This window comes from Sceloporus occidentalis, unplaced genomic scaffold (genome assembly GCF_023333645.1).
Source record: "Sceloporus occidentalis isolate IW3139 unplaced genomic scaffold, rSceOcc1.0.p SCAF_2, whole genome shotgun sequence".
In the NCBI taxonomy this organism is placed as follows: domain Eukaryota; kingdom Metazoa; phylum Chordata; class Lepidosauria; order Squamata; family Phrynosomatidae; genus Sceloporus; species Sceloporus occidentalis.
In genome coordinates, this window is record NW_028316982.1 from 99,086,116 (window position 1) to 99,110,430 (window position 24,315).

At 40.8% G+C, this 24,315-nt stretch overlaps 1 protein-coding gene across 4 annotated transcripts in view; it reads left to right on the forward strand.

Moving 5' to 3' along the window:
- The window catches only part of LOC149318757 (activating signal cointegrator 1 complex subunit 1-like), a 90,567-nt gene that overhangs the window by 40,262 nt on the left and 25,990 nt on the right, over positions 1 to 24,315 (forward strand). For all 4 annotated transcript variants that reach the window (XM_089510403.1, XM_089510402.1, XM_089510404.1 and 1 more), the window contains exons 8-9: positions 1,547 to 1,671; positions 2,965 to 3,041. In XM_089510403.1, coding sequence (XP_089366529.1) covers positions 1,547 to 1,671; positions 2,965 to 3,041 — 202 coding nt within the window. The remainder of the gene's footprint in view (positions 1 to 1,546; positions 1,672 to 2,964; positions 3,042 to 24,315) is intronic.

Consider the following 24,315-nt stretch of genomic DNA (forward strand, 5'->3'; position numbering starts at 1 on the left):
CAGATGGACTGGAGGGAGGGCTTGGCTTCATAATGGATGGTTAATCTTCTTCCAGGGAAAATACATACTCTCAAGTAGGATAATACATATACAGTACATAGCAATACAGGAAATGGTTTGATAAACAGGCACCAAAAGAACATCAAATAGTAAGCGACAATTATGCAATGCCTGGGAAGGCTTCTCTGAACAGGATGGTTTTCAACTCCGTTTTGAAGCTGGTTAAAGAAGTGATGGCTCTTGCTTGTTGGGGAAGAAGGTTCCAGGAGTGAGGGGCAGCAAGTGAAAAGGGGCGAATCTGGGATGGGGCAGAGGAAATCCTGGGCTGAGACAGCAGACCTTGACTACCAGAACGGAGGGCCCGGGTGGGAAGGTGAGGAGAAAGAAGGTCTGATAAGTAAGGAGGGGCCAGTCCATGGAGGGCTTTAAATGTTGACAGCAGGAGCTTATACTGAATGCAGAAAGGGAGGGGGAGCCAGTGAAGGGATGCCAACACAGGAGAGATGTGGTCAGAGCGGTGGGTGGAAGTGATAATGCGTGCAGCTGAATGCTGAACAGAGATTAAAGGACGGAGGTGAGAAAGAGGAAGCCCAGCCAGGAGGACGTTACAGTAATCAAGTCGTGAGACCACTAGGGCATGGACCAGGATCTTGGCAGCAGAGGCGGAGAGATATGGTCGGATTTTGGCAATATTGTATAGAAAGAATCTACAAGCCTTGGCTGTGGTCTGGATCTGAGGGATACACGACAGAGAAGAATCAAAGATAAAACCAAGACTGCGGGCTTGCTGGACTGGTTGAATAGAAGTGTTGTCCACAGAGACAGAAAAGGAGTGTTGAAGGGTAGGCTTTGTGCCGCTTTGCTTCTTTTCAGTTGTGTTTGTTCATTCTATTTCTTCAGTGAAGAACCATTATATCAAGAAAGAACTGAAATGGTGGTGAGAAAAGACATAGATAGTGACCTCATATTGGACTTTAAATTTCCTGGACTTTGAAAATCTCCCTATTACCTCATGGCCAGGAGGAGGAGAAGGAGCCTGCCTGCAAAAGATATCCTCCCCAGCATACCATCTTTACTAAGGACTGAAAAAACATGAAGGCATCTGACTAACATCTCCATTGTTTCTCCCCCTCCTGTTTGTTGTGTAATATTCTTGCCTGATGAAGAAGCCCATGGAGCTTCAAAAGCTTGCAACAAGTATATTGTGCATTTCGGTTGGCCAATAAAGGTATCACTGATGGATTTTTGTTTGTTTGTTAAATGGCTAACACAGCTACCCCTATCCAAGCTTGTGTGTAAGCAGAGTGGCTGAAACCTCTGCCCCACACTCCTTATCAACCATTCCTTCCAAGTTTCACCACTGATAACTTACCACCTTGAAGAAATGTCAAGAATGAAATGCAGCATCTATTTGTCTTGGACAGAAACATTTTACTTAGTTTTCATGTTCTTTTTTGGGATTGTGGACATTTATATATCATGAACACATAAACTAGAAAAAAGAGTCATAATTGGCTTTTTCCTTACTTGTTTTCCCTTTCCTTAGACTCCAGCTAATAGCAGATAGATTGATGGACCGGTTTGTGACCTCTGGGCTGATGATGAAAGAGTGGGATAGGGTGAAACTCCATGCTACTGTCATGAATACCGTCTTTCGAAAAGATCCTAGTGGTGAGCATTTGTTAAGGTCTCTGAGAAAATATAGCAGTTGCTTTGATCCCTGCAATTGCTATATGATCCTTGGGTTTGCTGTTGCTCATTTATTATTGTTTTGTGACCTCTAAGTGAAAGATAATGGGTTCATGGCATCTGAAATGGAAACTGGGAGGAACACTTTGGCTGAAACATTCAGCACACCCTTTATGTGCCTTTCTTTCTTTGTCTCTTTTTGTTCCTCTTTAGTGTGAGGGATGTTGTAATACTTGCTAAACGTGACTGTTATTTCTTACTTTAAAATCTTTATTTCTTACCTTAACGTTGTGCAAAAATGCACTCTATATTATTAGGCTGCAGCTTGGATTTTGGGAGAGCAATGGGGATTGTAATGAGAATGACTAAATCAGTATATAGAATAGCAACCAAATCACTTATTTTTGGCTAAGCTCTAAAAATATCTTACACTAATTCCAGAACACCACTTAGAGCAAAATGCTGTATACAAACATTTACTGAAATCACCTTGTACATTTTAGATTTTAAGGACATTAGAACTGCCATGTTGAGTTTGACCAGTCATTTATTTATATGAAGTTTTTGTCTTTGATCTTGGTCATTGAAAGAAAGGGCAGTTAATAGGGCAGTTTGATCAGAAAATCAAGACCTGGATTGGGATTATTTACAATCTCAACTGCTGGGCTCCTACTGCAGTCTTTTGTGTTATTTAACTGGGATTAAGTCCCATTGAACCCCGTGAGACTTTCTTCCTTGAAGAAACATACAGGAATGCACTGTTAAAGTGTATCTTAAGACAGGCTTGCAAATAAAATCACAATAATTATTAGCCCACAGTATTTTTTACTATCCTGCCTGGAGGTGTTTCCATATATGACCCTTATTTGGTTTTGTCCCAGATTAAGAGATAAAATATACTTTGGGGTTTGCATTTTCGGGATATTTGATTTTTCTCAGTGATTTTAAAATGGTACTCTGCAGACTGATCAAGTATTTGGTGCTGTACTTGGTAATAAGAGATGAGAGAATCCTTTACTGCTGAACTTTGCTTTGGAAGAAAACTGAATATTAGACTCTGGTTTCCCCTGGATGATTCTATTACATTGAGCTGTCAGCCCTTGAAACAATATTGATGACTCTAAGACTTTTGACAATGTATTTTTGAAAATAATTTGCTGGGCTTTTTTTTCTTGCATAAAAAGTATATGCACAGTTGCATTCCCTGTGCAAAAAATACATTGAAAAATTAGTGGGATAAAACATGAACTATGATCTCATTTCTTTGGTTTGCAGCTGAAGAACAAAATAACAGAACTGCAGGCAAAGCTTTCAAGGAAAGGGAGTCATTTGATGGTCGAAAGATATTAAAGGTCAGTATGAAATAACAGGCCATTTTATCTTATACTGGATTACTTACTATTCAGCCAAGTTAAAAATAAATGGTAAAGTTGAACTTCTTCCTCTATATGGTGTATGATATCTAGATAGGGAAAACTATTGTGCATATTAAAAATAAATTATTTCAAACTGAACTATTTTTGTAATATCTAATGTTGCCTTGTCCACAAAAGTAAATGAATGTTATTGTAGGCCTTACTTATAATTTTCTACATGGCATTCATGTGCTCATATGGGAAATGCTGGGAGTAGATGAACAAATAGTACCAGTGAAGGGGCAGGGCTAGAAGCTGAGCTTCCATCTATCTGGGGACTCAGCAAAACATGGCCTTTTTGTTCTCACAGCAGAAGGAAATAGAAAAGGAAGTCAAGAGAAGAAGAAAGGCTAAACCACTTGGTTAGGTCCAGACTTTTAGCCTTTTCATAAATATACAGTACTTAAATGGTTTGAAATTTTGTATATATAATGCAGTGGCGTCCCTCCCCGGAGTGTCGCATAGTGCAGGGAGGTGGGGGTCCTGGGGGGGGTAGAGCTTCTGGGGACAGGGACATCCTGTTGGTAGTTCCTGCTAGATCAGACTAGAGTAGCTACAGCAGACCCACTGAATCAGTGGGTTTTACATAGGTGTTGGTTCACCATATAACAAGTGATTTAGTAAGCCTGCTTTAATCAGGACTGCCAGTAGGATTCTAGTCTTTGTTCCTAGTTTTCTGAGAAAAAGTATAAATAATTGCAGGAATCTCTTGGTCTCTGTGCCTCACACAAATGAGTTGCCTGCACCTGTGCAATGCAACTTTCAGAACCTTCTAGAGCTTGAACATAGGCATTTTGGTGGTAGCACCTCCCATCCTCCATGCATATAACTTCCCATCTAAATCTTCAGTTCCTTTTCATCTGCCACAGTGGCAGCATTGATAACAACTCTTCTCTGAGCTTCTTTCCTATTGACTTCTTGGTTTTGGATACAGAATTTTCAATTCCTTCTTCTTATTGACTTGCATTTTGGCTTAGTCATTTCAGCTTGATTTTCAGCAATGGGACTTGAACTTACCTCAGTGTTACATTTTTGTGTTGGTCAGTTGGCCAGCCACACGTACCCCTCTACCAGCTCCTTCAAGAAGTGTATGTCTTGTGGGGGTAAAATTGCTTTGAAGGACAGCCACTCAGAGTGCCTGTTGCGTCTAGGGGAAGGGTACAGTCTAGGGGCTTACATACATTGCCAGGCATTCACCCCTCAGACATGCCAGAATTGTTGCTTTGGTTGAATGCCTTGAGAAGTTGAGGTCTCTTCTTGATGCCCATCAAGGTTTATTGAGGTCATATAGTCTGGTCTTATAGTCTGTCCACACATCATTCAAGTTACCATCCCTACAGAAAGTCTTGTTGGTACCATGACTGTAGATCCTAATATAGTAAAGCTTACTACTATCATAATCTTCAGGTTTAGGTGGAAAGCGTGCTGGTCACAAAAGATGCACTGTGCAGTGTAAGTTCTCTGTGGGACAGGCACCTGGAAAGATACAGAGCAACATCTTCATTCTCCTTTTAGCCATACCAGTATTGATAGAGATGAAATGAGAACAAAAGAACTTTTGCACTAGTCCATCTGGTAAAGCTGAGATCTGGAGGGAAAATAATGAAGAAGCCAGCCACTAGGAGCAGATGAGTCTCCATTCCATAGGCTCATCTGTGCTTGAGAAAGCAAGGGTCGGGACTTGAAGGGTTCAGTGACTCATAGGAAGTTAAGAACAGCCCTGCTGGAATAGACAAAGGCCTCTCTAGTCCTGGTTCTGCTGTTACAGTGGTTGGTCAGAATTCTGTAGGTAGTACAAATGTCAAAGCAATTTCCTGCCCATGTTCCTCAGCAACTAGTATTGAAAGACACATTGGTCCAAAACACACTGCAGAAATAATCCAGTCTGAGACCACTTTAACTGCCCTGGTGCAATGCTAGAAAATTCTGGTTACTGTAGTTTGTTGTGGCCCCAGAGCTCTCTGTCAGAGAAGGCTAAATGTCTCACAAAACTATAGTTCCCAAATTTCCCTAGCACTGAGCCAAGACAGTTAAAGTGGTCTCAGACTGGATTATTTCTGCAGTGTATTTTGGACCATTGTCTCTTATATTTCAGGAAGCATAGAGTCATCATGACTACTACCCTGTGTGATAATCATGCTTCATAAATTTTCAGAAGTCTCTTTTATATCTGTCCACATTAATGCCATAAGTATACTTTGTAGACAAAAATTCTATAGTCTGATTACTCAGTGTTCTCTGATGATCCCAGATCCTCATATTATAAGAGAGAGTGAGAGGGATTCTCTCCTTTCTCTTTCTCCACACCATGCATAATTTGATACATATCTATCATGTTCCCATTACTTGCTTTTTTCTAAGCTAAAAAACAGAAACATTGTAACCTTTCCTTCTACGGAGATTGCACCCGCTTCTTGATCATTTTGAAGGGTTGCTCTTTTTAAAAAAAAATTTAATGCTATATTTTGCAGAAGGTACAGTGAGCAGAGGTACAGTAAACAGAACTATACCCAATATTCTATAATTTTTCTTTGTGGTCTCTGTGCACCACACCCATATGTGTTATATTTGCGCAGAAACCTAATTTGGGACTTTCTAAGTGAATACATTCATGGCAACCTGCATGTGTTTATGCGTATATGTGTGCATGTATATATGGCATCTAGAATCTACCAGTTTATCCCATTTATCTTATTCTTCTGGAATGCTGAAGAATAGTGAGACAGGGTTTATCTTTGCAGAACTCAAAGTGATCTTCCCCGCCAGGGAATTCTGGGAGTTGTAGTTCAAACTGTAACACTGTCATCATCTACACCAGGGGTCGGCAAACTACGGCCCGCGGCCCGCATCTGGCCCGCCAAGGCCTTGGGACTGGCCCCTGCCTAGTCCTGCTGCCGCCCCTGCCGCAGCTGGGTTGACTGCTCTGAGGGCGGAGGGGGCGGAGAGGGAGGCCGTGCGCCCTCTCAGCGCACCCCCGTGCTGCCTCCTCCTCCTCCCCCTTGCGGAGGAGGAAGAGGAGGCAGTGCTTGGGCCGCTCTGGGGGCGGAGGGGGCGGAGAGGGAGGCCGTGCACCGCCCTCTCCTCCCTCCCCTGCCCTCTCAGCGCTTCCCCGCGCTGCCTCTTCCTCCTCCCCCTCGCGGAGGAGGAAGAGCAGGGCCCTGGGGCAGAGCGCGCGGCCTCCCCATTCCCCTCCCCGCCCTCAGAGCATGGCCCCGCCTCCTCTGCCTGCTCCACCCCGCCCCAGGGGGAGGAGAAGAAGGAAGGGGGAGGAGCAGGAGGGGAGGAGGAGCAGGAGGGAAAAGGAAGAAGAGGAGGGAACAAAAGGAGGAGGTGAGTGGCCAGAGAGGCCTCAAGGGTTTTTTTTTGGGGGGGGGTGCTTTTAATGATAACAAGTCTCCCTTGTTTTGACAATGATGATGATGATATGAGTCAGCTTGAGAGGCATGCAGGCACTGTTTCAGAAGCCGAGAGAGTGTGACTTTCCAAAGTGCCTTTTCTGTATGTTTTTGGTTCTGAGGCATGGCCAGTGTAAATTGCTGTGATTTTTACAAACTCATGTGCAGTGAAGAAAAACCAAAGTCCCTTGACCAAGTACACACTTCTGAGAAGTACACTTGGTGCAAGAACTGTGAAACCACCTTGACATGTTCAGTATGCATAGCCATGTGAATCCATGTTCAGTGTGAAACCCAAAGAGTTTGGTTATGCAATAAGCCTCTGAAATATGCAAGAGGCCATCTTAAGTAAAGACATGTTCAATGCCCAAATGTGCTGTTTGGAATGGGGGGAGGGGGGTTGGCCAGAAAGGGAAGTATATTTCTGCCATCTGTCTAGGAATAATGCCCAAATGTCTTCCATGTTGATCATGCCTAAGAAACATGCATTTATATTAACATTTTTAAAAAATCATCAACTTTTTCCGCATGTCCTCCATTTTAAAAAATGTGTCCTACATTTGAAAATGTTGTCCTATATTATTTAATTATTTAATTATTTATTTTTTGGCTTTGCCCCCCCCCCCCATTGTCTGGGGGACACCAACCTGGCCCCCAGCTCAAAAAGGTTGCCTACCAATACAAAGCTATCCTTTCCCCATATCTTTTCCATTTCCAGTTTTTTTCCCCTGCCTTGTCCCACTTTGTACAAATGATAACCAAAAGAGTTGCTCAGAAGTTTGTGTTTGGTATGTTGTTTAGACATAGAGTAAACTTGCAAATGAGAACTTTTATGTAAATTAGGTAATACAGCCCCCCCCCCCCCCAATCCATGATTTTGAAATCTGTGGATTTGAGCAACTGTGGATTCAAATGAAAAAAGCTTCTTTTAACCTATGACAGCCAGGCTGAGAAATGGTCCCAGGGCAATAGTGGAGGCTGCTGCACCAAGACCTCGGCAAGCCAATGCCTCCCTCCCCCATGGAAGTCAATGTCATTACAAAGCCATAGTCAAAATTTAAACCTCTTCCTCTCTCTCTTTTCCATCATCACAAAGCCACTGTCAAAATTCAAACCTCTGCCTCACTCCATTTCCCACTTTCCTATAAGGAAGCACCTGCCACAATTTACACTCCTCCTTCATTTTGTTTTCCACCTTCACACAAGGAAGCCTCTGACAGAATTTAAACCCCTTTGCTGCCAATATACTTCCTTGCCCTACTCCTTCTGCTACTCCTCAGGTTTAAAATCTGGCAGAGGCAATCTATTGGGAAGGTTGAGAAGGTAGTAAATAGAATCAGGACAGGGTTTAAATTCTGGCAGAACCTTAGGGATGGAAAGGTAGGAAACACTGCAGGAGAACACCTTCCTTGTGTCCAGACCTTGTTGTCCAGGTAGTTTTAAAAGTTAAATACTTACTTGAGCATCCACAGTTTTTTGTGTCCACAGGGAGTTCTGGAATCAAACCCCTGTACATACCAAAGGCCCACTGTAATTATATTGAACCAGGTGGATACAATCTTGATACTACCTTGGCTCAGTCATTAACCAAAATGAAGACTGTAAGTCAGGAAATCAGGAAGTCTAGGATGTGGAAAGGCAGATATAAAGGAATCTGATAAGATCCTTAAGTATGAGTATATATAATTGAATACTGTAAGTCAGGATCATCCATGTCATTATATTTCTGATTTCTATGGCTGGTTGTGAAAGCTGGACAGTAGAAGTTGCTTGATGGTGATTGGAAGGACGACTGGTTGTGCATAATCTCCAAGTCTCCGAACACTGGGCTAATAACATGGGGCAATACAGACCGGCAGTAAGTGCTGGCTTGTGGGCAGCGTGAGGGCATGGTGTTTAGATGACACACACCCTGATGCGGCCCCCAAACCAATTTCATGCCCTGCACCTGACCAGACACGGGCAGCATTGTGGTTCTCTGGTGGTGCAGCGTTCGGACACCGCATGCTACAGGAGCAAAAAACAGGTGGCTTTTTCCTACCCCAAAAAGGAGCTGCATTTTGCTGCTCCTTTTTGGGCTAAAAAACCCCCAAACAGATCAGGGCCATGGTGTATGGTTGCTGCGGCCCTGATCCAGTGCTCAAAGGGCAGTGTCAAGCCGTCCGTTTAGGGCCATCTGTACCGGCCCATAGTCTTTTAATAGTGCAGGTGAATCTTCTATTTGTAACACCCAGTCCCCCATGAGCCAGTATCAATTGGTGCATAGAGAAACTTCCCTTAGTGCTGATTTTGGAGCAAAACCACAGTCCCAAAAAAGAGGCCACAGTGGTGATTGTGTTTCACTATGGAAAGTCAAACACAGACAAGATCCTTCAATAAAGATTCTGACCTTCTCTGTGAACTCACATTGCAAATTAAGCAACTGAAACAGAAGCTCAGTAACAATATTAATCCAATGAAGGTGAAACTTGATGAAAACTGCTACCAAGATAGCTGATATTGCTGAAATAGCAGATCAAGCAATAGAGCTCAGAGTTCTTCATCAAATGTCCCTAGTAACTATATAGCAGAGTTCACAATAGATTTTCAGGGCAGAGTTAAACAACTTGAAAGCAAAGATAAAAAAAATTAAAATCTAATCTTTATATTAGAGGACTAAGTGAAGACTTTGCAAGGGCAGATTTGTGTGATGTAGTGCTAGACTTACTGCTAGCTATACTTCTAGATACACCACTCACTAAATCAGATATCATGGCTGCCTTCAGGACTTATCCATTCAGACCAAAGGGAGGGCAGCAGCCCATGAGTTGTTACTGTTAAGTTTGCTAAGGAATGCACATGAGATGCCATATTGGCTTCTATGAAGAACAAAAGTTCTTCTTTGTGGTCTCTTTGACTCAAACAGATGAGTTATCCTGCACCTGTGCATCATTCTGTGACCTTCTTTCAGGATATTAGTCCTATCACTCTTCAAAAATGTAAAGCTTTCCAAAACTACACAAATATTTTGAGAGAAAAAGGAATCTCCTATCCGTCATAGTTAATTGTTCAGTATTAAGGTAAACATACTGCTTTAAATAAACCCTACTGAAGCCTCTGTCTGCCTCATTAAAACCCACCTTGCCTCATCAACTGACTTGCCAGAAGAATAATACAGTGAAGAATCTCTAAGAGATCTTACTATGTCCGATCTACAAACCTGGCAGTGTCCAATCTCAGTCACTTTAAAGTTGCCAGGTTGTTAAGCCTGTACAATAATTATACATGATACGCCAGTGTTACTAGAGATAGTTGCTGTGTTATTCTAATTTATGGTGACCCTAAGGCAATACTATCACAGGGTTGTTGTTTTTTTAGCAAGATTTGTTCAGATGGGGTTTGCCTTTGCCTGCCTTTGAGACTGAGTGAGTGTTACTTCTCCAAGGACACCCAGTGGTTTGCCATGGTTGAGCATGGATTTGAATCCTGATCTCCAGAGTTGTAGTCCAGTGCTCAAACTACTACACCAGTTGCATTAAGACTCTGCAGTTTGCCTCAAGCATCCTTCCCCCATTCAGGTGAAGGCTTAGGAGTTCTCGCTAGGAGCTCCTCTCCAGTGTTAGAATGGGGCTTGTTTTTTGTATTAACCAGTTTTATTTACATTTCTTGTTGTTTTAATTATTTGAAAATTGAAGTTTATTGGAGATGGTTTACTTGTTCTCACTCCACTAATTAAAGCAGCATTTTTAACTGCGTTGCAATGCCTATTCTGAAAATTACCTTGCTTATTAACAGTCTAGGTCTCTAGGCAATCCAGTCAAAAGGGGCAGGATTCAGAAAATCATAAAGGGCAATGCCTCAGATATATGTATGCTCCAAGATACTCACCACAAGAGGGACACAGCCAGATTGTTACAGTCTGGGTAATTATATATAGTTCAAGGTTCAAAGAAGGCTGGATGAGGGTGCATATAGAAATATGAGAAAAAGCTTTGTCATCTCACTGGCACTTTGGCAGAGGGTCAAATAGAAAATGGTATTATGGTCACACTTGGCTCAATATACTGCTCTAACATTGCATCTGACACCAATCTTTGGAATATTCTTTAGCTACTAACAGACTTTCAGGAGGTACGCTTAATGCGTTACATTAAGAAATGTAATGTAGGCTGAATTAAAGCATTGGATGCACATTACTGAATGGGACTATTCCTACTTCTCTCACAGACATAAGATTACATACTGATTTTAAATAAAGTCCTAGATGCCCAGATAGGAATCAGCTTCTGATCATTCGCCAACTGGACTGCATTTGTAACTAGGGAATAAGTATGCCAAATCATTTTCATGGACTTTACCCAATTTCCTTTTACAGAACACGTTTCTAAAGTTAAAATCACTCATTAATCTAAGAATTTTTAACTGCAAATCTAAGTCCTGATATTAGTATTCATACAGTATGGGATACATTAAAACTGGTGGTTAGGGATGAATGCATAAAATAATTGTTGGCATTAAGGGAAAGGTCTGGTTTAATGAGAACTCAGCTCTTCTCTGAAATAAAAACTATAGGGTCCAGACACAAATCATCTGAGTATTCTACTGTATGGCAAAAACATTCATGTAAAAGAGCAGAGCTTAAAGCTCCCAATATTTATAAAATTTCATATACAGTCTTCCCTCCAGATTCATGGGGGTTGGGGTGAAGGAACATCTCGAATATGAATAATTCACAAATTATTTTTGCGTGTGCGCATTTTCCCTCCAAAGCCTCAAACAGCTCTAGCAAGACTGTTGGAAGCACTGTAAGGGCATCGGAGCGTGTGCTAGCTGCTTCTTCCTTCAGTTCCAAGGCTTGAGAGAGGTTGGGGGACCTCTCTCTAACCTTGGGACGGAAGGAAGGAAGGACGCTTTGGCCGCATCCTCCTTCAGTCCCAAAGTTTCAGGGAGTGTGCGCACCCTCCTGGCACTCACAGGGGAAAAGCCTGGGAGGGAGAGAGAGGGAGGAGTGCATGCACACACAGCTAGGGACTCGCAAATAATCGAATCCATGAATCCCAAAGCTACGAGTCCGAAGGGATGCTGTACTATATAGTTTGTTAATCAAAAGTTCTATTTACAGTTTAGAAACAAGAATTCTAAATTATTTGTAAATATATTTGGGGGGGGGAACACAATACAGTCGCCCCCTCCTTTTTCACTGGCGATCCATTCCGAGCCTCCTCGCGAAAATGGAGTTTCACCTACATTCAAGCCCCATTGGTTTAAATATAGGAGTGTGGCTGTGGGAGCACGTGCCTCGGGCACGCACCCCATTATTTCCCCCTTTTCGTCCCTCATGCACAAGTTCCCAAACCGCAAGAACGAAGGAAGGACTGTATATCAATTAAAACAGCCAAATAGCTTATTGTACTGATGAAATTAATGATATGTTGAAACAATTCTTTAAATCTATTTATCTAATTCCAGATAAATTATCAATTAATCAAATTCTAACAAGAGCTAAATTTCCTAAATTATTTCAAAAACATAAAGATGAATTTAATAAATTGATAAACCAAGTGAGTTACAGCAGGCCATTAAGAAAAGTAAGTCAAATAAATCACCAGTGTTGGATGGGTTTAATAGTTTATTTTATTATTTATTTATTCAAAGTATTTCTGTGTTACTTTACAGTATACAAGGTCTCCTGAGGCAATGAATAAATAAAAACCAATTAAAATAATACAAAGCATTTTAAATAATGATAATAATAATTATATTAAATAATAATAAAAACTTTTAAAAAACATATTAAAATATTCTTTGAAAACAACTAAAAACAGTCCAAAACAATCCTAGAATCAGATTTTGAAACAGTTAAAACAGCAGTTTCAAAAATTGAATGCAATGCAGGACAGCAGTGTTTTGGCTGTCCACTTGAAGCTTAAAAGAGATAGGACCAGCATAACTTTATTGGGTAAGGGAGTCAAGGCACTGCTACAGAAAAAGCCCTGTTGCACAACAGAGCCCTCTTTGAAGATCTCAAATTTCTGGAAGGCTGATATGGGAGGAGGAAGTCTTTTTGATATCTTGCTCCCAAGTCATTTAGGGCTTTGTAGGTCAGTGCTAGCACCATGAATTGAGCTTGGAAACAAATTGGAAGTCATTGGCGGGATACAAACCGCCATATAGTACATAGGATACGTACTAGGGTTAGGAAGGGGCGGTGCTTCCGCACCCCCCTAACCCTAGTACGTATCCTATACGTACAAGATGGCGGCGCCCCTTCCACATGGGCGCCGCCATCTTTACGTACTGGACGCATAGCGTCCAGACGTGTCGCGTCCTTTGTGACGTAGTGAGTGCGCCCCTGGCGCCTCGCTACGTCGCAAATGCGACTCCAAAAGAAGCTCCATTTTGGAGCTTCTTTTTTGCTCCGCGCGGGAGCCGCGCGGTTTGGCTGCTGCAGCTCCCGCGCGGAGCAAAGGCGGCGGCGGGGAAGCGCCGCAAAGCGGCGGTTTGTATCCTGCCAGTGTAGTTCCTGAAAGACCCAACTTATATGGTCTCTTAAATGCACATCTGATACAAGTCTGCTAATTTTGCACTAGTTGCAGGTTCCAAACATTTTTCAAGGGCAGCTTGATGTAGAGCACATTACAGTAATCTAATCTAACTAAGGCATGAAACAGATCTGCCTTCCCCAAAAAAGGGTGCAGCTGGGGCACTAGCTGAAGCTGAGCAAAGATGTTCTGGCCACCATAGCAAGCTGGCTTTCCAGCAGCGGTGCTGGGTCCAAGAGCACCCCAAAGCTACAAACCTGATTTTTCAGAGGGAGAGCAACCCCATCCAGAATAGACTGTGGTCCCAATCTCAGGTTGGTTTTCCTGCTGCCAGTAGCACTGCTATCTTGACTGGATTAAGCCTCAGTCTGATCACCCACATCCAGTCCTTTACTACATCCAGACAACAATTCAGTACTACCACAGCTTCCTTTGCATCAGTTGTAAATGAAAGATAGAGTTACGTATCATCAGCATATTGATGACACCCAACCCCAAAATTCCACCTCTCCCAGTGGCTTCATGTAAATGTTGAAAAGAACAAAGGACAGTATGGACCCCTGTGGAATTCCACAGACTAATGGCCCACAGGCTGAACAGCAGTCCCCTCGCACCACCCTCTGGGAATATTCAGCCAAGAAAGACCAGAACCACTGCAAAGCAATGCCTCCCATATCAGCCAGATGACCCATGGCATATGGTATCAAATACAGCTCAAAGACAAGGAGGACCGATAGGGACTCATGCCCCCATCCAACTCTTTTTTTTTAAAGCCTCGGCAGAGGTTAAGAGCCACAACAAATCTAAAACCTATCAGATAGTGATCTTTCCATGGCAATGAAGTTATTTCAAACCCCCTTACTTCCACATCACCATAATTCTGACCAGCAAAAACCAGATCAAGAGTATGCCCTGCTATGTGTAGGGCCAACTATTAACTAGACAGGCCCATGGTTGCCAGGGAAGCCATGTAATCCTGAGCTGGCCCTGCTGAAGGTGCCTCAGCATAGATGTTAAAACACCCCAACATAATAAATAATTTGAAGGTTTATTGTCCCCTCTTTTGTTATCTTTCTTTAATTCAATCCTTACTGGTAATCCTGTCCTAGATTCTTGGAAACTAGCAAGAATCATTTTGTTGCCTAAATTTGGTCAAGACTTAGAGGAGCTGGGTTCTTATTGACCCATAACCTTATTGAACCAGGATACAAACCTTTACACTTGTATTTTAGCTAATAGGTTGAATGCTATTGCAGACTCATATTCATAAAGATCAGTACAGTGTTGTTAAATATATTGTCAAGTCTGGGCAAATCTCTGATCTAGTCTACATGTTATTAAATGTTATAGTAACCATGGTAATCATTAAAATCTCAAACTGGCTATGGCATCTTTCAGTTCTATTAAAGCCTTTGTTATGGCTGAATGGAAATATTTGTTTAAACTGTGAATTTACAGAATTGGGTAATACCTTTTTGTTAACTTTGAAAACATTATATACACATCATAAAGCTATCATCAGAACAAATGAGATGCATTCTAATCCTGTTGGCATCATCAGGGGATCAGACAAGGTTGCCTCATCCATACTCTGTTCAACATCTTTATCAATGACTTGGAGGAAAAAATTGGGGGAATACTTATCAAATTTGCAGATGACACCAAATTAGGAGGAATAGCTAATACTCCAGAGGACAGGATCAAAATTCAAAATGACCTGAATAGACTAGAAAGCTGGGCCACAGCTAACAAAATGAACTTCAACAGGGAGAAATGTAAGGTACTGCACTTAGGGCGGAAAAATGAAATGCACAGATATAGGATGGGGGACACCTGGCTTAAGGAGACAACTTGTGAAAGGGATCTAGGAGTCCAAGTAGACCACAAGTTGAACATGAGTCAACAGTGCGATGCGGCAGCTAACAAGGCCAATGCGATTTTAGGCTGCATCAATAGAAGTATAGTGTCTAGATCAAGGGAAGTAATAGTTCCACTGTATTCTGCTCTGGTCAGGCCCGACCTGGAATATTGTGTCCAGTTCTGGGCGCCACAATTCAAAAAGGACATTGAGAAACTGGAGCGTGTCCAAAGGAGGGCGACTAAAATGGTGAAGGGTCTGGAAACCATGCCCTATGAGGAACGACTTAGGAAGCTGGGGATGTTTAGCCTGGAGAAAAGAAGGTTAAGGGGTGATATGATAGTTCTGTTTAAATATTTGAAGGGATGTCATATTGAGGAGGGAGCCAGCTTGTTTTCTGCTGCTCCAGAGACTAGGACCCGGAGCAATGGATGCAAGCTGCAGGAAAAGAGATTCCACCTCAACATTAGGAGGAACTTCCTGACAGTAAGGGCTGTTCGACAGTGGAACACACTTCCTCGGAGTGTAGTGGAGTCTCCCTCCTTGGAGGTCTTCAAACGGAGGCTGGATGGCCATCTGTCGGGGATGCTTTGATTTGGATTTCCTGCATGGCAGGGGGTTGGACTGGATGGCCCTTGTGGTCTCTTCCAACTCTATGATTCTATGATTCTCTCTTTTCATTTTTATGGAACCGTTGGTTACATATGATCCAGAAATGCATGGGTTTAAAATTAAAATTAATTAATCATTGTCTGCTTAATTTATTTGCAGAATATGTTGCCATCTCAATCATAAATCCAGAGGTTAAAATTCCTAGAGTTCTTAATTTTTTCAAAGGATTTTGGGGTGCTTCAGGACTGTTAACTTTTTTTTTTAATTAGAAATATTAGGTCTTAATTTTTCTAAAAATGTTAAAGATAATTTACAATTGTTAATCAGCATTCTAGACTCTTTAGACTACATAAAATTTTTAAGAGTGATATTATCACCCATTATCAAGAAATTGATCCCATTATATATATCCTATTATTGATCCCCTCATTTTAAAATGTTAAAACAAAAATAATAATAATACAGTACTTGATAATCTTTGAAACTAGCTTGGCTAGACTAGTCTGCATAGCAATAACACAAATGTCAGTCCTCTCAGAGTCTAGTGCTTCCAGTAGATTCAGTGTTCAAAATCTGGCAAAACCTGTTTATGAATTTTTTTGCATAAAGAAAATAAAACCCCACATCTTGCAAATAGCATATTTTTTTCCAGATTTCCAAGAAGCTAATAGAAAACATTCCCAACTTTTTCTTTTAAAAAATGTTCATATAATCCGGAGAAACCAGAGGAAGAAATTCCTACTCCACCACTCTTGATGCTGTTTCTTTGTCATCCTTTATTTGTTAACTTGGATAAATGGAAATAATTTAAGATTTTAGAAACAGGGTTATGCAAACTCAAGGCTTGTTTAACAGGTCTCTTCTGAAAACTGGTAATCAGTTGCCAAAACAATTAGGGAAGCATACTTCCTCTCAGAGTGCATTTGCACTGCAGAAATAATGCAGCTTGACACCATTTTAACTGCCATGGCCCATTTTACAGAATCCTGGGATTTGTAGTTTTATGAGGCACCTATTTGGCCAAGAAAGCTAAAGGCCTTGTAAAACAACAAGTCACAGGATTCCATATAATGGAGCTACAGCACTTAAAGTGGTGTCAAATGTCATTATTTGTACAATGTAGATGCATGCACCCCTGGTTCCAAATTTTGCAAATAAACCATTTTACCTTTTTGTCAGAAATTAAAAAAAAAAACCCAGACAAGGTGGCAAATACTGTCATTTGAGCAGTTCATACTACTAAATGAAACTGAAGTTACAGGCATAGCCTCTAGTCTCTCTCTCTATACACACACACACACACACACACACACACACACACTTAATCTAAGTTATTTTTTTATATTCTAGGATAAAAATTAATCTGGGAAAAGGATTTGGCTATAACCATCCCTGATTTTGATTGGAGAAAATTGTGGTTAAGAGTGTCAATTAAATTTTTGTCTTCAAATATCAAAGGGCTCTGTATAAAATGAATAAATTGTTGGCATTTAACCCCTATGAAATTGAAAATATCTTTTAAAGGCTCAAATGAGTATTGTTGGGCTGCCTCTGCACTGCAGAAATAACCACCTTAATTGCCGTGGCTCAATACTATGGAATTTGGGCACTGTAGTTTTGTGAGACATTTAGCCTCCTCTGTCAGAGAGCTCTGGTGCCTCAACAAACTACAATTCATATGATTTTTTTTAGTATTGAGCTATGGCAATTAAAGTGGTGTCAACCTGGAATATTTCTGCAGTGTGGATGCTGCCTTGGTAACAGTGGGGTAAATTGGTGTCTTACCACCACATGTGGTGACCATGGCCATGAGTACTTCGTTTCTGGAATTTGGTATTTGCAGAAATTAGTAAAATTATATCACAAACAAGTTCTTTATCACCAGAGTTGGCAACACTGTCCCTTTTTTATAATGCAAATGAGTCTCTTTCTCATAAAGAAATGACCATGTATTTATGTTTGGCATCACATTTAGAGATTACATATAATTGGAAAGGCTTAAATGCCCTGTCATTGTTCATTTGTTAGAAATGAAAAGACAATGATGCCTAGTAAAGCAAAAGGCAGCAGGAAAAGAGAAGGACTATGTTACAGGTGAATTTACTTACTGTAATCAAGCAATCCTCAGTATTAAGTTTGCAGGACATGTGCTGGACCTTTAATAAAAGGGTATCTTGCAGAGCTCTTATTCATAGGGTCACCATAAGTTAAAGCCAACCTGATGGCATTTAACACACCACAACCATAATCCAGTGGATACAATCTGGAGAGAGTTAACATGCTTAAGTCTTATTAAAACCAATTGAAACTTTGTGTGAAGGGATCATCAACTGCAGTGGATCTCCCAGAGAGCTAATCTATTTGGGATTGTAGCTTTTGAACTGATGTAATCAGGAGACCTGGATAAATGAGGTTCAAATCATAGATGCTTGTCTTCCTTTTTAACTATTCTATCCAGATGTAGGGGCTTTTTTTATACAAGGCGACTCAGAAATGAACAATTGCTTCATTTTTACTATAGTCAGCACTTTGCTTTAGCCATTCGATTTCTGGAATAAAACCAATTGTCATTAAGCTTTACATAAAAGAATTCCAAATAGATAAATCATTTGTAGCTCACGAAAAATCTAGGTCAAGGAGATTTGAAGTCCTTTGGTTCAGGACTGAAATCTGCTAAGAAACATCTTTGAAATTCTAGTCTAAAATAACAGACTTTGAATGTGAGTTCTGGGATCACAGATGAGCATGGGAAGAAAGTCTTCTCTACAGGGGCCAGATGTTTCATTTTAAAATGTTTTAAGGTGACTCAGCTAGCTTTTCTTCTGTTCTAAAGTTCAGGGAAGCATATCTGTTGGAGGATAAAGAAGGTATAATTGAGAGATTAATGTTTTTTCCCCAGTTGTTGATACTGTGCCACTTCAGATGTAGACTAGAGGATGTAGTTTAACCAATAGAAATTAGCATGAAGGATAAGCAAAATATGCCTGTCGCTTTGGAATGGGTGGGGTTCAAGGATAAGGGTAGACATGTGTTATCTCATTATTCTTAATATTTACACAGCGCTTGTAATTCTGTAAGCATTTCACAGATATGACCCGGCAAACAAGGCCATTTCTGAAATATTGTTTATAGGAATATGAGTGTATGATAATAAATGTATCTATATTATATAATACATTGCAGCATCACAACAGTAAAGAACATAAGCATAGCTATTATAGTAGTTTCCATCAGCATTTCATTAGGCTTACCATAAGCTACTTATTAGTCCTGCATTCTGTGAGCATTTTACATATCCTTAGAATTACAAGAAGAGGCATAAATTTCACCTTGCATTCCACGCACCTACTTCCCAAGCTTAATAACAAGCAAAGCCCCATCTGTTGTTGTTGTTGTTGTTGTTGTTGTTGTTGTTGTGTGCTTTCAGGTAATTTCTGACTTAAAGCAACTCTAGGGTGAAACTATGACGGGGATTTTTTTTGGCAAGATTTGTTCAGGGTTTTTTTTTTTTACTTTGGTCTTTCTCTGAAGCTGACAGAGTATGACTTCCTCAAGGTTACCCAGTGGATTTTCATGGCAGAGTGAGGATTTGAACCCTAATCTCCATACTCCATTGCTCAGCTGCTACACCCCACTGCCTCCTTACCTCCCACACTACAAACTACCACACCTCAGGCTACAAACACCTCAGGCTTCAAACTGCAGACCAAGTCCAAACTAAACCTCACACAAGAACTTTTGTTGCAGTGCACCTTCAAATTACTCTCTTCTAATATTTTGTTGGCTGTTGGCAAGATTTACAGTATTCAGAAGAGGTTTATAATTCCATTTCTCTGAGACTGGCTTGCCAAAGTTCACCCTGGGGTTTCCATGGCTGAGCAAAGGGGATTTAAACCCTGATTTCCAGAGTCATAGTCCAATGATCAAACCACTACACCATGCTAGCTCCCATGAGAGAGAGAATATTTAAAGATCAGAAAAAATATGACCACTGATTTGATCCTGAAAGGGGTACAAAATCAGTCATAATCCAACCCAGGAGCCCAGTCTGTTGGGGCAGCACCTAGTTAGTCATGGGGACTACATCTTCTGTCCCACCTTGGGGGAGCTGGTCGAGACTGGACAAAAGTGCCTAGACACCTGTTGGACACATGTGGTAGCATTTGCACCTCAGCAGTTGGGTTGGCACTCTGATAGATGGCATTTCTAAGTGGAAAATTGCATTACACTTTATTATTCATGTCTGTTATGCATACCACTGCTCTGGGAAAATGTGCGGCAGAGCACTTGTGTGTGTTTTTGTGTTTTGTTTCTTTTAAGAAGCCTTAATTGATTTTCTGCTGTTGCAGCCAAAAGAGCCATTGGCTGTTTGATGCATGAAAGAATGCTGATAATTGCCTCTAAGCAAGCCTTCCTGTAAGAAATGCCATCTTTCTCCAGCACCCCCACATCCATTCCCCAGCTACTTGGTATTTCCCTCCTCTTTGCCAAGCACCCAGAGCAACACCCACTGGCACTAATTAATTATGACTCAATGTTGACAGTAGAGTCCTTTCAGGCCTGACCACTAATCAGGGATGCATTCCTGCCAAACCTTGCAGTCACAGACTCTCCCTTCTCACTCACACTTAGTACATATTATTAGAGTCTTCTGCTGAAAATGTTTCTCTCGTTTGCAAAATAGGTTCTGTAGTCCTACTAAAAACCAAACTGTCAGACTGGCCTTTTTTTTATTGGTGACTTTCACAGCAGATTGTATTTTGTTGACCATTTGTTTACTCTGAGCAACAGAGGCAGTGTTCGGGTTTGTTTTCCCAATTGGCTAACTTTCCGACTTGTTAGGGAACTGAGGATGACATGCCAAACAATAACAAACCTCTTTTATTGTGCAGCGTGCGCAAAAGAGGTCAAGCAACAGTATTGCTAATAAAGAAATTCCACATGGAAGTAGTAATTAAAGTGTACTGTACTTGCAAACTCCACATGGAAAGAAGCAAAAGAAATTGCAGACCTCAGATATAAGCAGATGAACTTTTTGCAGTTAAGTTAGCAATGGCCTACTTTCTTTCTTGTTTCTCTCCCCCCTTTTAGTCGTACTATACAATATCATCAACCAATGACAACCTGGAGTATCAATATATTTTCAGTTCTAAGATACACTCTTCCACCATCCTTTTTTTCTTTTTGGTAGATTAATTTACAACTACATTTATTTGAAAATATTCTTTGCAGTTATTACATACCTACATAAATTTCTGTTAGCCATTAACTCAACCTGTATTAATATCATTCACAACAGCAAATTTGCTACAGTAGTCCTGTAAGTATTTGACTTCTTAATAGTGCAATACATGAAAATGAGACTTTAGACTTCTTTGCATTCGGACATATTTTTAAAAAATATACTTACTAAATGAAAGAAGACCCATTACAGCAAATTTTGTACATGTTTACTAAAACAATAAGCCTAAGTGAGTGCAGGGTGGCTTATTACAAGTGTGCATAGGATTACAATTACAATTTAGTTATTTTTTTCTTTTGTTTCTGATTAATCAAAAGTAAATTTTACTTATTGCTAAATAATTTAGATGCTTTGTTGAGTAAACCGAAGATATAGTGGGCCCTTGGTTTGCTTCCAGAGACATACCCCCCAACACACACACAGTGGATACCAAACTCATTGGATACCTAAATCCCATTAAATATAACGATATAGTAAAATGGTGTCCCTTATATAAAACTCAAAATCAAGGTTTGTTTTTTGTAATTTATATACCATCACCCCTTGTTATTGGTGGTCTTGCCATCCACAGATTGGAGCATCCACAAATGCTCCTGCCCTATTCTTCTCAATGACAGTGCCTGCACACAGCCACAAAATGTGGTTGTGTGCATGTCACACCACAAGTGAATATAATGGGACTTGAAGTCCTACAGTATTTGGCATCCAGGAAGAGGGGTAATGGAACCCCTGCAGATATGAAGGGCCGGCTGTATTTTTAAAAATATTTTCAATCCATGGATATGGAGGGCTAGCTGAAAAGCTTTTGTTCATCATTAGAAGACACTGTTTTAAGTATTTTCATTATCTATGGCCTCAAAAAGAAACACATCCTATTTAGTCTTGGCCTCTTTCCATTTTAAAAACAATCCCCATTGATTCATATACTAAAGTTAGTTGATCACCAGTTAAACCAATAAAAGCTTACTCTATTTTTGTTGCATCTTGTTCCTAAATTGTTGTGGTCTCATTTCTACTGGCAGTGGCTTTGCAGTTTTTCTGCAACACTAATCTAAGAAACTAACATGTAATGATATTCAGGTGTAATATATATCGTAAAAGGTAAAGGTATTTGTTATTGATAAGGTTGTCAAGTTGTGTTCAACCATAGGGGTCAGTGTTCATCTCTTTTACTAAGCCAAAGAGCCAGCATTGTCAGAGACTACTCTGTGATCAGGTGGCCAGCATGGTTGCACAGAATGCTGTTTATCTTCCCATTGGAGTGGTACCTATTTATCTACTTGCATTTGCATGCTTTCGAACTGCTAGGTTGGCAGAAGCTGGGACTAGTGATGAGAGCTCACCCCATCATGCAGCACCCGGGCCTCAAACTGCCAGTCTGCTATCTTGCAATCAACAGAGTCAGTGTCTTAACCATTTGAGCCACCGTACTCAACTTTCATTTGCAATGCACTAACTTTTTCAGCTAGTAGAATCATTGGACTATGGCAGCTGTCTTCCTATTGTCAGGCAGTGACTTTGTAGTATTTATATAATGAGCAACCAAGGAATTGTCTGCCCATCTTTAGCCAAGGATGTTATACCTAGGGTGAAAAAAGACTGCCAAAAGAAGTAAGATGTACATGTAGTCCAGGCTCTCTGATGGGTTGTATAATTGAGCTGAGGGCTGCACTATTTTATGAACCATGTTTGATTCTTGCTTTCTTTACATTGGAGGTGGCTTGATACACTTCCCTTCCTTTCCTCTGGAGCACAAGCAGTCATATGAAGTGTAGAAAGTTCAGTGTTATAGAGAAGTAATGCATAATACATTCCTGGATTAGAGTGAAGGCACCATATGAATGAGAACATTCAATTAAAAATAAGAAGTGCTCTTCTTTCACATTCTAGTTGGTGAATAGCATGCTCGAGAGTAGAATATTAGAAGTCTATGTGTCTGCATGATCATGCATTGGAACAAAGGAAGACAAAGTCTGCAGATATTCAAATGAGGCTTTAGTAATCTGATCTCAGGCTTCACCTGGAGAAATTTCTAGGACTGCTGGGAAGAAAAAAGCCAGAAAATATTATTTCTTCATATATGGAAAATAAAGAATGTGGTAGATAACAGAAGATAGCATTTTTAACTTTAAAAGCTGGAGAAAACTAGATGTCAGAAAGAACTCAAGCCTATCTTCTTTTCCGACATCTAGTTTTTTACTGGTAGTAGTGATTGATTGATTGATTGATGTGATACACTCGTAAAAGACATTTGGTGTATGTGGTGTATCTGTATGGGTAAAGGCAAATTATGGCCCAGTACAGACCGCCCAAAAAGGGTGGTCAGTCGGCGGCTAGTTTTTCTCCACGGGGAATCCATAGCCTCCAGACTGCGGGACTTCCCCGCAGAGCAAAAAGAACCCGCAAAAAGTGGGTTCTTCTTGCGGCGTGATTATGATGTCGCAGTGCGCCAATGGCGCACTTGCAACGTCATAATGGCAGCGCAACATGCAGACACTAGGTGTCCTGCATGTAACAATGGCGGCGCCCATCTGTACAGGGCGCCGCCATTGTTATGCCCTCGTCATGTGCTAGGGTTGAGGCACATGAGGGCACCCAATAGTCCTGTCTGTACCAGGCCTATGTTTCTGGAAAGATTAAGAAGATCTAATGAGACATGGGCTGTGATTATGATGGCCTACATGCTGTAATTTCCACTTCAGTAAACAGAAACAACCCAGTTGCAGGACACAGGTTTTAGTAGGACATTTATCTATGTAATGCCATAAGTATATTTAAAGTGAAATAGAGGGGAAAGTGCCTGGTTCAAAATGCAATAGCCTCAAGTAACAGCTGCCTACATAATGCTGAGAAGTTAATTACTAATCATGCCATATCCTGATAAAGAAAAGTGTTTATGGCATTCCACAACAGTTAGTATTGAGAAACTGACACAGCTGAGTTTTCTTAATGAAAAGCCTTGCAGGCTATAGCTCAGTCTTCCAAAGATTTTTCAGTTTTCAAGATGTGTATATTGTTGTTGTTAACTGCCTTCCAATCATCGTCAACTCAGGGTGACCTTGCGGTCTCTTCCAATGCTATGATTCTATGTTCTTTCTGATGAGTCTTGCCTTCTCATGATGTGGCTAAAGTATGACAGCCTAAATTTGATCATCTTGGCTTCCAGGGAGATTTCTGGCTTTATCTGCTCAAGGACCCATTATTTGTCTTTTTAGCTGTCTACAGTATCCTCAGCACATTTCTCCAGCAGCACATCTTAAATTAGTTATTTTATTCTTATCTGCTTTCTTCACTGTCCAGCTCTCACATCCATACATGGTGATGAAGAATACAGTGGCTTGGACAAGTGTTCTCCAATGCACTTCTTTTTAATTTTAAAAGGAATGGCTGAAATTTTGTATAATGGGCAAAAACTGCTACACTTGGTTGCTTTGTTCTATTGTGTGCAAAGATACTGATACGAAGGCGGAGGGTCCAGTCTTCATTGATAGGGACCCAGTGTATGTAAGGTGCAATATGTCTTGTATGATATCCATACCTGTAAGCCCCTGTAATATATAAGATGCCTTACTTCCCCTCCACA